Source organism: Bison bison, unplaced genomic scaffold, assembly GCF_000754665.1.
Source record: "Bison bison bison isolate TAMUID 2011002044 unplaced genomic scaffold, Bison_UMD1.0 scf7180017864474, whole genome shotgun sequence".
NCBI classification, from domain to species: Eukaryota; Metazoa; Chordata; class Mammalia; order Artiodactyla; family Bovidae; genus Bison; species Bison bison.
Genome location: NW_011495035.1, coordinates 3,764,156 through 3,780,612, shown reverse-complemented (window position 1 = coordinate 3,780,612; position 16,457 = coordinate 3,764,156). Strand labels below are relative to the sequence as shown.

General features: G+C 38.9%; 1 protein-coding gene across 1 annotated transcript in view; it reads left to right on the top strand.

The window, feature by feature from the left end:
• SHQ1 (SHQ1, H/ACA ribonucleoprotein assembly factor) overlaps positions 1–16,457 on the top strand; it is a 103,421-nt gene that overhangs the window by 56,717 nt on the left and 30,247 nt on the right. Inside the window, exon 10 of the mRNA XM_010861999.1 lies at positions 1,162–1,282. Coding sequence (XP_010860301.1) covers positions 1,162–1,282 — 121 coding nt within the window. The remainder of the gene's footprint in view (positions 1–1,161; positions 1,283–16,457) is intronic.

Sequence of the window (16,457 nt, the reverse complement as noted above, 5' to 3'; positions counted from 1 at the left end):
TTGTGTCCGACTCTGTGCGACCCCATAGACGGCAGCCCAACAGACTCCCCCGTCCCTGGGATTCTCCAGGCAAGAACACTGGAGTGGGTTGCCATTTTCTTCTCCAATGCATGAAAATGAAAAGTCAAAGTGAAGTCACTCAGTCATGTCCGACTCTTCGCTACCCCGTGGACTGCAGCCTACCAGGCTCCTCTGTCCATGGGATTTTCCAGGCAAGAGTACTGGAGTGGGGTGCCATCGCCTTCTCCATAAAGGAGATCAGTCCTGAATATTCATTGGAAGGACGAATGTTGAAGCTGAAACTCTAATACTTTGGCCACCTGTTTCGAAGAACTGACTCATTGGAAAAGACCCTGATGCTGGGAAAGATTGAAGACGGGAGGAGAAGGGGATGACAGAGGATGAGATGGTTGGATGGCATCACCGACTCAATGGACATGAGTTTGAGTAAACTCCTGGAGCTGATGATGGCCAGGGAGGCCTGGCGTGCTGCAGTCCATGGGGTCACAAAGAGTTGGACATGACTGAGCGACTGAACTGAACAGGACTGAACAAACAGGAAGTAATTAAGTTGGACAAGACTTCGATACTTGATACCTTTTTTCCAAGTGATTTTGTCAGTTTGTTTTTGAAGCAGAGTTATGATATTTTATATTTTTCAGTCTGAGTTTTCTTCAGTTCTTTAAGGTGGAAAAATTTATGTTTGTTCTAGGTAATTCCTTGACAAAAAATATTGATTTAAGAAATAGAGACATTTGAAAATATAATTTTCCATGATATTTTGAAAGCTTGAATTAGGGAAACATTATCTAATTAAAGCTATGATACATTTAAATATTCATTTACTTATGGTAACTTCTCTCCTTGTTATTTTAATGTACCTTGTCATATCTTATGGTGTTTTTATGGTAACCATAGTTAATCAACTATAACAATAGAGTATAAAGATTTTTCTGTAATTCTTCAGGAAAGAAATAAAAAGGTTTGGACTTAATGATACTGATACGATATCTTGCAATAAAATAATATGAAAAATATTTAAAAATGATTAAAACTCTGAGCTGCTATACATATGTTACTCCTCCATATGTGAATTTCTCAGTTAAAAAAATCAGATTTTTTTTTCTTGAGGATAATTTTATTTTTTTCAATTTCCTTTAGGGAAAAGTGCAGTTTTAAAGTGTCTACTGGACATTCACAAAATTTTTCAGGAAAATGACCCAGCTTATATTCTAAATGATCTCTACATCTCAGACTACTGTGTGTGGATCCAGAAAGCCAAGTAAGTTTTGAGTTATGTATGCTACATGCTCCCATTTCTGAAACACTGAAGAAAGTGAAATAACCTGGAGGTTAGTTTTAATGAGAGAGAAACCTCTACACCTACCAAATACTTGAGAAGTAATGGATCAACATGGGGTACTTGGTGAAGTTGCTTAGGGAGGAGGTGCAGATGACAGAAAGGTGAAGTTTTCTAGAAAAAATTAGCAATAGCTTGGAAAATAAATGTTAAACAGTTGTGACTATTCATTGTTACGCTATTGACTGTTCCCAATGAAATCACAAGACTGTTCTATCTGAACCTGTATCTGGAGTTTATTTATAGGGGAGTGTGAATGTGAGTGTGTGTGCTAGCAAATGTTTAACATGACAGGATAGAGACCTAATCAAAATAACTGTGCCCTCTTTGGTTAATCACTGGCAAATGGAATCCTTTATCAGAGTATAGGAACAACTTTCAGAGCCTAATTAAATGTATCTAAGGGTCTGAACGAGAAGGCAATGGCACCGCACTCCAATACTCTTGCCTGGAAAATCCCATGGACAGAGGAGCCTGGTAGGCTGCAGTCCATGGGGTCACTAAGAGTCGGACACGACTGAGCGACTTCACTTTCACTTTTCACTTTCGTGCATTGGAGGAGGAAATGGCAACCCACTCCAGTGTTCTTGCCTGGAGACAGCCCATGGACAGAGGAGCCTGGTGGGCTGCCGTCTGTGGGGTCGCAAAGAGTCGGACACGACTGAAACGACTTAGCAGCAGCAGCAGCAGCAAGGGTCTGAACACTAAGAAATGAGCTCCTTGAACTTGGTATGTAAAAAAAATTTTTTAATTGTTTACCATTGTCTCATTCAAGGAGGCTTATCAAGTTTAAAAATACAATGAATTTTCATTTTGTTAAGAATGTTCTATAGACCTGATTCTTATCAGACATGCCTAAAATATCCATCTTAGTAGCAGGAGACTGTTAATTGAGAACATACAAAAAGAGCCTTTGATTGGAATAATTCTTAGGTGCTATAGAAAATGATGGCATAATATCATTTGTGACTTAGAAGATAAATGATAATATTTTTACTATTACTGTGAATGGTAAATGAATGCGTTAGGATGGCTTTTAATGCCTGTTTTGAACAAGCCATTATACAGAATTTATTTTTGATTTCTGTTCACGGGGAAGCAATTATATTGCAGAGTGAAGTAAGAAAAAAACTTGAGGCTATACCTGTTGTAAGCAAAATGCTTAGGGACTGCTCAAGATAATGCCTAATAGCATACAGCAGGTGGTGTCAGCATTCGAAGTAGAAATCTAGATTTCACCAGATGGAAAATTGCATCTTTAACCCCTGAGGTCATAATGGTATGTCATCACTTCATTTGATCCTTCTGCTAATTGAGCTTATCAAATACCCTGCTGCCATTTCCCGTTGTTTTCATAATAAAATTAAATTGAAAAGTCTATTTGTGAGGGTTTAGGTTTTTCTTTTTTCTTTCAGGGTGAGGATTTTATAAGCATGTAATGAGCATTGAAGTTTATGCTAGGATCCCATTTCTGAGAGCGCCTCCTTGCTCTGTTTGTGGCATTCTTTATTGACTAGAGAGATCTTATTTCATTGAAGTAGAAGAGTGTAATACCCTCAAGTTGATGTGGGGATTAATAGGACTTTCTTTCGCTTTAAAAGTTTTCCCTTTGTTTTAAGTTGCCGGAAATCAAATAACATTCTTAGGCTACTTGTCATTGTTGTGGTGACAGTAATTTTTAAAAAGATGTTAATGTATAGGGAGCAGAATAGAAGAGAGAAACAACAGGAATGCTTCAAGTTGCTTTGGAAAAGAAATTTTCAACTTTATCATTTGACTGTAATGTCCCTTTCTCTAAGTAGGTTGTGTTGTTTTCACTTTGTGTGTTATGTTTTACCTATTTTCCCCTCCCCCTTGAAGTAAGAGAACTGAATTTTAAATTTTCTAATATCATTCTTGATTTTTCAAACACAGAATAATTGAGTTTTCTAGTATCATCTTAATTGTGAACTTTGAATTAATAATACTATGGTGAATGTCCATAATTTTCATAACTAATTTCTTCCTTTCTTTCACTTTCTATCTCATTTCTTTTCCAAACAATTTATTAGTGAAATCTAGTGCCTTATTTTTATGTATTAAAATAGTTCTGCATTTTCCTTAGTCTCTAGTTGATGCTTTTTATTTTTAATAATGACTGTATAAAATTTTATTTGAAATACCAGACAGGTGCTACATTCTGACTAGCATTCCGTTTTTACAGTCAGACATTTACTTTGGCAAAAACTTACTGGAATATGGGCTGCAAAGTCATTCTTTTGGTGAATTAATGAAGTTAGGACAACAGTTACCATGAGGTTTTGCTTTAGTGCTTCATAGTTTTCCTTGTAACATTTGTGTCCTGTAGAGCACACTTGCAGGTCTTAAAAACTGAAGCTCGTGTATTTTTATTTCGAGTTACAGACTCTGCACATTACTTTTCTAAAAAGAAATGCTTCATGCTATCCTTCATCGTAAGCTGCATTGTAAGTTTCAAGTGTGGTGGCTCCTACAGCAAACACACCCTGGGTAGCAGCATGCAGGGGTGGTTTGCTTGAGGTCATATATCTTATAAGAGATATGTCTGTGATAATCTCAGGTCTTCTGGCTCCAGGTTGCATGTTTTCCCAGATATGCCACCTAGACAAGCAGTTGTCTCTGTCCATGATATGGGGTGGGGTAGAGAGTGAAGAGGGGAACCTTTCCTGTAGAGAGCTTTTCCTTTAGGAAGAGGGATTAAGGATTTATCTGTCTTCCTCAGGGATGTTCCCATAGCACTTGGTTTAGAGATCACTTGGGCACACACTGTGTCTGCCTCTCATTGTAGTAATTTAGGTGCATATCTCTTTCTTCCTCTAAAAATTTAAAATCCATGTGAATAAGCACCTATCTGTGCCCATTACAGTCCCTTGTGAGCACAGTAAATTTCAGTTGAATTGAATGGTACCTCATAGAGCCAGTTGAAGGAACACATCTTTTTTTTTCCCCCTCAACTGAACTATAAATCAGCTCTAACCTATTTTTATTGAAATTTTTAGCTACATTTTAGCTATATAAGATTTTGCCTTTCCCCTGATTTCCTTCTGGTGGGCTGTGCTCACCAGTAGCACTGGTAGTTCTGACCTACTGAAAGTTTAGCATTTTACACTCTTTAGTATAAGCTGGAGTGGAAAAGCTTACACAGTAAAATATGTTCCAGCCCTGCCTCTCATTGACAATAAGACTTTAGCAAGTCACTCCATTATTTCATCTAATGCATTCAGTGTTAGTATTTTAATGCATGGTGTATTTTAAAATGACACAGGATAAAATATGATGTTTTCTATGTCAAAGATTTTGGATTTTTTTTTAAAGTAATTAAAATCTAAAGTCCCAGCCAACTTCACTGTAAGTCAGAGCTTGTCCGTGAAGATTCTATATCTTCGTTTTCTCTGGTATAGTTTTTTAAGGTAGGTAGTTATAGGGGAGAAAAGAAAATATATGTCTTTGAAACACTGAACCTTTTTACATTGAACTGATAAATGGTTTGCTGCTGCTGCTGCTAAGTTGCTTCAGTCGTGTCCGACTCTGTGCGACCCCATAGACAGCAGCCCACCAGGCTCCCCCGTCTCTGGGATTCTCCAGGCAAGAACACTGGAGTGGGTTGCCATTTCCTTCTCCAATGCATTAAAGTGAAAAGTGAAAGTGAAGTCGCTCAGTCGTGTCCGACTCTAGAGACCCCATGGACTGCAGCCTACCAGGCTCCTCCATCCATGGGATTTTCCAGGCGAAAGTACTGGAGTGGGGTGCCATTGCCTTCTCCAGATAAATGGTTTACTCTCATTAATATTCTTTGTGCGTTTGTTTTTTTCACTGCTTTTTTGCATTGTTCCCACCCACCATGAAATGCAATCTTATTTTGCAGCCCTTTGGACACTAATGTGCAAAGTTTGTAGAGGTAAACAGCTCCATTGCTAGAGAATTTTATTTGATAAATCCTGGACCTCAGATTCTGTAATAGAGCATGTTCTGCTCTACGGCAGCTCTTAGCACACCTGGCGGTTGCTGCGCACCTTTCATTGGTCAGCTTCCACAGTGGGCCCCTCCCCCAAGCGAATGACTGTCCAACAGTGACCGTTAGTGGTCCTGCTCAGCCATTGGTCAGTTTTGCATTGGGCCCCTCCCACAATGAATAATTGTCAAAGAGCAACCATTAGTGAGCCATTCAGCCAGCCGTCAGCGGAGCTGTGGTCCTGAGGTGGAGAGTGAGGTAAGAGGTGGATCCCGGCTTTCTCCCGGTGCCCTCTAGCTCACCTGGCCTTGGGCCAGCGCGTGAGCTGGGTGGTCCAGGAAACAGGCTGGGGGCTGTGTCCTGTAGGGCTCCAGAGCCCTCGCCAAGGCACCCCACTGGCTGGGCCCGCTTTGAGGTGGGGTGAATCTCTTCTGTATCCGTGCCTCTGTGACCTGAAGGCCGCAGCCGTCTGCCTGGCATGCGCTCTGCTCGCCCTGCCCCCGCCATTCCAACTTCCTGAGGAACTTGAGGGTCAGTTGGGTCTTAGGTGCCTGGCTCCCTCCATGATGACAGCAGGGCAGGGTCTGGGGACCGGACCCTGAGGGAGCTGCCAGCTGAGACCTGCTTCCTCAGCCAGGACCTGGGCACTGGCGGGAGGACCCAGGCCGAGTGGTATGTGAAGGTTTTGGGGCAGAGTACCTGGCCCTGCGGGAACCTCTCCTCTCAAGCCAGGATCTGGACCTCAGAGGGTGAAAGCTATGCCCTGGGACCTTGCTCTTTCTTGTCAGAACGGAGAATAACATTTGTTTAGTGTAGATTTATAGGAACATCATTGACATGACCTCAAGAACAAAGAATCTGGTACCAAAAAATTTGCAGCAGCTAATCACTCCCTTCCCTCACCTTTTCTGTGAGGAAAACTTTCAGAGAGTTTGGGGTTTTTAAGGCAGGAGCCACCCATCTCCTTGCAAGGCTCTCAGTAAACTTCTTCCTGTTCCAAACTCTGATGTTTTGGCATTGTTTGGCCTCACTGTGTATCAGACACACAGACTGGCGTTTCAGTAATATTTCCTCAATTGTGAATAAACTTAAGCTATTTCTGCACTAAAATCTTAAAATTTTAGAAAACTTAAAACCTTATATTGCTTCATACTGCTTTGGTTGCTTCCTCTGTGTGTGTGTTTTGGTAGGGAAAAGAATTATGTTCCTGAGAAGAGTATAGATCTGTTCTGGCTTTCTCTTGTTCCTGGTTTATCTGCCAAAAGCCATGGGAATGGTGGTAACTGATGCAGAGGTAAACCATCAGCATTGGATGTAAAAGTAGAATTATTTTTTTAATCACTAATTATCGAGCCCTACCATGTGCCAGGAACTGAGGTGATAAAGCCACTCTGGTGAACATGAGACACGCCACGTTGCAGCTGACCTTCTAGCAGGAAACACAGATATAAGGGGAAATATTATTCTGTAGCCAAATAGCGGTTGCAGTGGGAAAGTATGGTGCTGTGGAACCACCTAGAAGGCCACATACCTAGTCTTAGGGTCTCAGAAACCGCTTCCAGAAGGAAGAGTTGAAGCTGAGAGCTGAAAGGTCAGTAAGGGATGGTCGGATGCAGATGGGGAAGCAGGTATGGAGAGTATTTCAGACAATAGGGACAAAAGAATATGGACCTTTTAAAGAGCTTGAAAGCTCAGATTAGTTGACTGTTGGTACAGGAATGAGAGGAAAGAAATAAGGCTGATTCTTATAGAGCCTTAGCCACATGAAGATGTTTGAAATTTATCCTGGAAGAGCATGGAGAATCTAAAGAGTTTAAGTGCTGGGTATGTATGTGAGTGACATGGTGAGATTTAGATTCTGGGAGAGTCCATCAGGTCACATTGTGGGGAATGAACTGGCATAGGAACAGAGCTCAGATTCAAGCTGGAAAGGCTGATTTCAGAAGAAAAGGTGATGGAAGCAAAAGGCAGTTGTAGCCTGAGTGAGGGCAGTGAGAGTGGGGCAGGAGACGAGTGGTCAGGGGTAGATGAGAGAGGACCAAGTAAGAATTGGATCTCAGGCAACGGTGAGAAGTGGGAGAATCAAAGATGAGATCTGAATTTTGACTTGGCCAGTAAACCAGGTGGTTGGAGGTGCATTTGCTGAAATTAAATCATATTGGAGAAGGGTATAGGATGGAGGAGAAGGGAGGTGAGATGAGTTCAGTTTTTAAAATGTTGATTTGAGATCTCTAAGGAGTATCCGTGAAAAAAAGAGTCAGGAACATTTGGATCACAGCTGGAAAAGATGTATGGAGAAGAGTTGGACAAAGAAAGGATGTGTATTAATAGCAAAACATAAAAAATGGTATCTGGTTGCACAGCACTGTTTCACATATGAGTATAATAATAATCAGGAGTGGATGCATTCCAGGCTGGGCAAACAGCATCATGCAGAGGAGTAGACAAGTTAAACATGTAAGCAACATGGAGAATAGATTTCCTGGTTGTAGCTCTGGTGCATTGAAGGGCAAGAATGGATGTGAGGCGTTTTTGCTTTTGGATCACAAGTTTTATCCGTCCTTTAGTGTCCCTTATTATTGAATAAGAGAGTCTGCAGTTAGCCTGGGGTTCCGGCGTTTTAGTAACAGGGCCAGATATGAAACCTTTATTTCTCTCTTCAGCGTCTGGAGACTACAACAGTATTTTTACTTAGAAATCGCTTGGTTACAAACAAGAAACCCACTCAGACTTTTATAGTAAAAATGGGGACGTTATCAGAAGGCTTTCGGTTATCTTCTGGGACCCAGGTGCTGGGAGTGCAGTTGGACCCCTGAGCTCAAGGCACAAAGTACAACAGTTGGCTGACTTTCTGGTGACCTGTGTCCCTCATGTTGCTTCTTTCTGTAAGTCCTTGCCGCTCTTCTTCCTTGACGCACGAGAAGGAGAGTGGCTTTTCCACTGCTCTGAGTTTCCATGTGCCTAGTAGAGATGGACTAGAGTCACTTGCTTATGATTCCAAGGGAGGAGCATGTGGTTGATCCAGTGTGGGTCAGTGTTCTGGTCTAGTTGCCTTGATGACAGTGGGCATGTGCCCCCTAAAGTGGTATACACATAGTCCCAGGGCCCACTTTGTCACTAGTGGGTGGCCTTTCTCAGAGCAGGGTGTGGTGCATGTGTGGCACCAAAGAGGACTGCTGTAATTTCATGGCACCTATCTGAGCCATAGCTGAGGGAGAGCCCTGCTGCCCATGTCATTGATGATCATAATAAAAATACAGTGCTGCGGCTGATTTCAGAGGTCTGTTTAATTCAGGCATAACCAAATGATAATCAGGCACTCTAGGTGGTTTCACTTCTTCAGGGGAAGTTACTTCTCTGACAAATGGTACAATGTTAAGTGTTACATTAGCTGCTAATGATTAGCGTGTAGAAATTTCAAGAAACAATTGTGCAGAATTTCAAGCAAGTTAAACCTCCCTTGAATTGAAATCATTCTTGGTAAGGTGCTTATTCTGGCCTGTCAAGTTGCTCTTCAGTTTTACTGTTTATTTTTAATTAAATCCACAAATTCATCCTAGATGGGAGTGGGTTTTATCTCCGTAAGAAAAGATTAGTACATGCCAATCTCCATTCACTTGTAGCCCTTCAGTGAGGTTTCATATAGAAAGGATTTACTTAATGGTTCTTCACCTTATCACCAGTAGTTCAGCAATGCCCACTGGGGACTGCTGCTCTTCATTAGACTTCTCTAACAAGAAATGTGCCAGTGAATCATGGGATTATGAATGTTCCTAAAGATTTCAGGTCAAAATAACCCTTTGTAAAGATACGAATGCTCCCTGTAACTATATACATTGAGAAAACTTGTCAAAGAATCCTGTATCTGACCATTCCAAGGTTTGTGGAGCTTTTTGTTGTTGTTTTTGTTTGTTTTTTTAAATTTGTAATATCCTTTTTTTTTTTTTAAGTAGCCTTTTAATTTTGGAATAGTTTTAGATTTACAGAAAAATTATGAATATGGTTTAGAGAGTTCCCAGATGTCCCAGACTCAGTTTCCCCTATAATTAACTTTTTATATCTGTATGGTCATTTGTCACAAAGAACCATTATTGATACATTATTGTTAGCTAAAGCCCATTGATTTATTTAGATTTTCCTACTTCTTAACTAACATCCTTTTCCTATTTCAGGATATCACATTTTGTTTTGTTTTTTACTAAGAATGGGAACTCAGATCAGTTAAGCTCTGTTTCTTGCCTGTTTTGTTTTTTCAAGAGCTTAAATGTTATCAAAAGGCAATAAAATATTATTGAGATATGTTAAGATTTACCTGAGGGGCTTAATACATACAAACATTATAATCCAGACCTTGGGAAAAAAATATGTTTGGAAGGTGGGAGAATTTTTAGAAATTTGAAGACATAATTCATTTATCATTTTTACTTCTACCTGTACTGTGGGTATTGTGATTTTGCTAGATTAATAAAAATAGAACAGATTTGTAAAAATAAAGTAAGACTTTATATTTTCTTACTGATTTTCTAAAGGTGGAGGATTTAGTGGAGAAAGTGTGAATACAATTTCTTGTAAAAAAGAAACTTGCAGGGGTGACTTGGCAGCTCCCAGACCGGAAAGTGCCTGCATTTATTGCTACATGGAGGTTTGTGTGTGTCACGCCCATTCAAGAGCTACAGCTGGGTGGCTGTGTTTGGTTTTTGTCTCTGTCCTTACTCGTTTCATTTCTGCATACTTGGCTTCAGACTTCTCAAATCCTTAATTTTGGCTTGCTGGAGCCCTGGCTTTACAGGGAGTATAATTAGCTACTGTGTGAGCAAATTGGTATTTTCCTTCACCTCCCTTGCTCTAATGTACTTTTTGCATGTCAGAGGTCTTGGAAGGATTCTCAGTGGAGAAGATCTGCAGGATCAAGTGAGTTTAGGTGGGGATTGATGTAGTCAGCTTTTGTAAACCAGTATTTTCTGCTTCAGATAGAATTTTCCCTGTGCTCGGATGGTCTTCACATCTCATTCAGAGAAGAGGCTTACATTGATTAATGTGGTGTATGTGTGGTTATCGTACTTAGAAAGTGCTCTGTTTAAGAAGAGCTTTGTCAAGAGCGTCCTTTGAATGGAGTCACAAGAAAGCTTTTTTAAAAAAACTGACAACTTCAAGTACAGTTTCCTTTTTCTTCTGCCAAATATGATTGAAACCCAATCCTTGTTATAACATAATTATCTCAACCTAAGCCAACAGGGAGTTGCTGTCTTAATGTAAGGGGTGTGAAGTCCCCTAAATAAATAGAGGATTAATTACATTCACAGCATGTTGTGAAGGTGATGAGATTGATTGTGATCATTTGACTGGTCCCATTTCCTGCTCTGACTACTTTCCTGAATAAATAGAAGCTGGGAAAATTATAAATAGAGCTTTAGAGAGTATTGTGCCTGGGATGGGAAATGATGTTGGAAAAGGGCCTCTGAAGTTTATTTCTCAATTGTAAGTGATGTATAACATTTATTGTAGATAATTTTATCATTGATTATTTGCTGTTCTCAGTTTAAACAGTCCAGGAAATAGTGTTTATCTTGTAAATTATAAATATTAATAGAGCATTGAAAGAATTTGACAGATTCTTTTTTAAATGGATGGGTTTCAGCAAATTCCTGATCCATTTCTAGATGTTTTCACTCAGTGTGGCCTTTTAGAAGGTTTACACTAAGTAAAGTGTCAGCTTTTCCATGCTTGTGTTGTCATTTCCTCATAGAAGCTTCTTCTTTTGTTAAAATGATGTAGTATTTTCATGAAGAGTACTGTTTTCTATTTTTATTTTATGTTTATCTTATCTCTTTTTCGTGTATAGTTTTCTAATACTGTAAAATTGTGGTTACAATTTAGATGTTTATTTTCTAAATCTATTATAGTCACCTTCAAAGTGAAGTGATCTTAGGCCAGGGAGAGCATAAAACAGTCTTTAGAGTGCAGGAAAACTGTATAGATCTGTGTTTATTAAGAAAAATATTAAGCTTCACTAATATTTAATATATGGAGCAGTAGCAAAAATCATGTTTTGTGGGTACCAAACTTTTAAAATAATGGTCTGAAGTTTAGAGGAACAACCATCCTTGTTTCCAAAGGGAAGCAGTATATTTATTCTCAGCCTGAATTATGGCTGGGAAGGGGGTGTTTCACGTAAGAAACTGGAGTTGAGGTTCAGGGACTCCAGTCAGGCTCTGTCAATTGCTTGAACTTAGTTGAAGACATAGAAACTCAACTTTTGGAGCTTGAGATTTATGCTAGCTATGAAATGGTCCCTTCCTGCTTTAGTTGTATGTTCTGTTTGCTTAGTGGGGAGAGAGAAGCCTGACTTGGAAGGCGGGGCCTTTGTCAATGGTAGCACATATTTCTTGGACACTTTGGACTACAGAGGCTTCGTCTTTTGCTTTTGAGCTTCTTATTGTTAACCTATAGTATGAAAGAACAAAAAGATGACTATCATTATGAGGCAAAATGATTGAAATTTGAAATGGATGGTTATATAGATCTGGGAGTGGGATGAGATAGAGGTTCTTTCTCAAGATGTATGATTCTGTGAAGAATCATTTTGTTATTTCATTGTTAATTACTGATTTGAAAAAATAATTATTGAGCATCTGCTCAACCAGGAGTTAAGAGAAGTGGTGAATTTTAACATTTTAGGATTTCACCTAGAATGTAGTAGGTCCACTACTTGCAGAGGCCTTGTGGCAGGAGGGAATTTTATATGTGTTCAAGAAACTGAAGGAACCAGAATGTCTGAAACCTAAAAGGTGTATGTATGTGTGGATGGATCAGGATGTGGCTGGTGCTTCAGGCAGGGCCCAGACTGTAGAGTATCTTCTGTGTAATGTTAAGAATCTTTATCTTAAGTGCAGTGGGAAGCTGGAAAAAGATCGTAGGTACATGATGGGAGATCACTAGGGTAATAGTCTGAATTGCATATTGTACCAGCTAGAAAGGTTCTTGTAAAGGATGAATGTAACCTGACGAGGAAATTAGGATTTAGAAACTAAAATGAATTTGAGGAGAGAGGGAAAAGACATCTTGGAAGATTATGCCTGAGTTTGTGGCTTGCACAGCTGAAGAAGTGATGAGAACACATTTGGGAAAAATAATTCTCAGCCTGTTGACTTTTGTTAGAAAAATTCCTCTATTTACAGAACTTGGCTTCTTTTGGGGTGGTCTGCTAAAACTAATGGTTAGTTTTCTTTCTTTGCCTCTGTGGATTTTTTATTTTTTAATTCTTTAATGGAAATATTGGATTCAGTTATCCAGCTTATTTGCCTTTTTTGTATGTTTATAAAGTTTATTTTTAAAAAATATTTTCTTATGAAATATTACAATAATATAAGATATATGTGTATACTTTAAGAATAATAAAAAAAGTGAACATGCATATACTTACCACCAATCCTAAGAAGTAGAGCATTACCATTTCCTAGAGGCACCCTATAGGAGCAGTTCCAGTCATATTTCTCTCCTCCCTTTGCTAACCACAATTCTGAATATTGTGTTAATCATTACCTTGCTTTCCCTTATGGTTTTGCCATCGTATTTATCCCAAGTTTAGTTTTAGTTTCACTTGCTTCTGAACTGTATGTAAATGGAATCATACTGTATGTGTTCTTCAGTTACTTGCAATTCTCACATAATGTTTTTTCTTTTCTTTTTATTTATCCATGATGATGCATATAGAAAATGAAAGTGTTAGTCACTCAGTCATGTCTGACTTTTTACAACCCTATGGACTTTAGCTCCCCAGGCTCCTCTGTCCATGGAATTCTCCAGGCAAGAATACTGGGTTGCTGTTCCCTTTTCCAGGGGATCTTCCTGACCCAGGAATCGAACCTGGGTCCTCCTACATTGCAGGCAGATTCTTTACTGTCTGATCCACCAGGGAAGCCACCAGGGAAGATGGTGCACATAGGTATAGTTTATTTTCCTGCTGTGTGACTTGACTGCAGTTTGTTTATCTATTGTAATGTGTGTTGTATTGTTGATGAATGGTTCCCATTTTGGGTTATGAGAAAAATCCTGCTCTGAACATATTTGTTCATGCTTCATGGTACACTTGTGCAACTTTTTGAGTAAGCCCTTTTACTCTGGAGTGGAATTGCTGTGATTTAGGGGATGGCTATAGGCCAGTTAGACTTCACTGGGTAATGCCAAGCTATTTTCCAAAGTGGCTGTACCAGTTTATTTCAACTTATTCCCTAGCTCATCCTTCATACCAACACTTGTATTGTTCAGATTTTAAATTTGACATTCTATAAGGCTGTGAAAGAGTTTCTTTTGTAATTTTCATTTTCTTGGTAACAAGTGTTATCTAAGCATCCTTTCATGTGTTTATTAGCCATTCATGTCCCTTCTTTTGTGAAATATCTGTCTGTTGTATTGGCCTAATTTTCATTAGGCCTATCTTTTTCTTTTTTGATTTTTAGATTTCTCTGATAGTCTAGATACTAGTCCTTTATTGATTAAATATGTTGCAAACACTTCCCCCCATTTTGTAGTTTATCTTCCAGTCTCCTTGTAGTGTCTATATAAACAGAAGTTTTTAATTTTAACGTTGTAGGATTTATCAATATATTCCTTTTGGGGTATGCTTTTTGTTTCTTGTTTAAGAAAGTTTTTTGATTTGCTTGTCATAAAGATATTCTCATATAGTATCTTCTAAAATTTTTATTCCCTTGGGTTTAGCATCTAAGTCTTTAGTCCACCTGGAACTGATTTTTGTATGTTTTATGAGGTAGAGGATCCGGTTTCATTTTTTCCCCATATGGATAACCTTATTCCGGCTTCATTTATTAAATAGTCCATCCTTTTCCCATGCATCCAGCAGTGCTCACTCTGTCATACATCAAGTTTACATATATACACGGGTCTGCCTCGGGGTTGTCGCTTCAGTTTCACTGATTTACTTGTCTATCATGTGCCAATACCATACTTTCTTAATTACTGCAGCTTTGTATCTTAGAATCAGCTTGTCAAATTCCATGAATAACACTTTGACTGGAATTGCTATGAATCTGTTTATCAGTTTGGGGAGACTAAAACATTTCATCCCTTTGCAATAACATGGTGTGACTCTCTTAAGTTTTCTTAGATGTCTTTTAATAAAATTGTATAATAATACTCCATAAAGACTTTAGACATGTTTTGCTAGATTTACTGCTTTATTTTTTGCTTTGCTATTATAAATGGTATTTTTAAAAAATTTAATTTTCAAACTTCTTGTTTAAAATATGCAGAAATATAATTCATTTTTTAATACTGATTTTTGTATCTAGCTACCTTGTTAAAGTCTATTATCAACTTACATACAGTTTCTCCTCAGTTTTGATATAGGCAATGATAGCAATGCAAATAATAGCAGTTAGATTTCTTCTTTTCCAATCTTTATATCTTTTAATTTTTTTGTCTTTTTCTTCATCATATTAGACTGACTAGACCCTCCAGTAAAATACTGAATAGATGTAGTGGTAAAATACTTCTTATCTTGCTCTTTATCTTTTAGAAAAAACTTTCAGCAATTCACCATTAAATTGGTGTTTGCTGCAGGCTTCTGTAGATAGCCTGTATCATGTTAAGAAAGGTTCCTGCTATTCATAGTTTTTGCTAAGAATTACAATCCCAAATGGTCATCAAATTTTATCACATATTTTCCTCATCTGTTGGGATGATCTTAAGGATTTTCTTCTTTAATCTGCTACTAGACCATTCAGGTATGACCTAAATCAAATCCCTTATGATTATATACTGCAAGTGGGAAATAGATTTAAGGGACTAGATCCGATAGACAGAGTGAGTGTCTGATGAACTATGGATGGAGGTTCGTGACATTGTACAGGAGACAGGGATCAAGACCATCGCCAAGAAAAACAAACACAAAAAAGCAAAATGGCTGTCTGAGGAGGCCTTACAAATAGCTGTGAAAAGAAGAGAAGCGAAAAGCAAAGGAGAAAAGGAACGATATACCCATGTGAATGCAGAGTTCCAAAGAATAGCAAGGAGAGATAAGAAAGCCTTCCTCAGCGATCAATGCAAAGAAATAGAGGGAAACAATAGAATGGGAAAGACTAGAGATCTCTTCAAGAAAATTAGAGTTACCAAGGGAACATTTCATGCAAAGATGGGCTCAATAAAGGACAGAACTGGTATGGACCTAACAGAAGCAGAAGATATTAAGAAGAGGTGGCAAGAATACAGAGAAGAACTGTACAAAAAAGAGCTTCACGACCCAGATAATCACGATGGTGTGATCACTCACCTAGAGCCAGACATCCTGAAATGTGAAGTCAAGTGGGCCTTAGGAAGCATCACTACGAACAAAGCTAGTGGAGGTGATGGAATTCCAGTTGAGCTATTTCAAATGCTAAAAGATGATGCTGTGAAAGTGCTGCACTCAATATGCCAGCCAATTTGGAAAACTCAGCAGTGGCCACAGGACTGGAAAAGGTCAGTTTTCATTCCAATCCCAAAGAAAGGCAATGCCAAAGAATGCTCAAACTACTGCACAATTACTCATCTCACACGCTAGTAAAGTAATGCTCAAAATTCCCCAAGCCAGGCTTCAGCAATACATGAACAGTGAACTTCCAGATGTTCAAGCTGGATTTAGAAAAGGCAGAGGAACCAGAGATCAAATTGCCAACATCTGCTGGATCATGGAAAAAGCAAGAGAGTTCCAGAAAAAACATCTATTTCTGCTTTATTGACTATGCCAAAGCCTTTGACTGTGTGGATCACAATCAACTGTGGAAAATTCTTCAAGAGATGGGAATACCGGACCACCTAACCTGCCTCTTGAGAAACCTGTATGCAGGTCAGGAAGCAACAGTTAAAACTAGACATGGAACAACAGACTGGTTCCAAATAGGAAAAGGAGTACGTCAAGGCTGTGTATTGTCACCCTGCTCATTTAACTTATATGCAGAGTACATCATGAGAAACGCTGGGCTGGTAGAAGCACAAGCTGGAATCAAGATTGCCAGGAGAAGTATCAATAACCTCAGATATGCAGATGACACCACCCTTATGGAAGAAAGTGAAGAACTAAAGAGCCTCTTGATGAAAGTGAAAGAGGAGAGTGAAAAAGTTGGCTTAAAG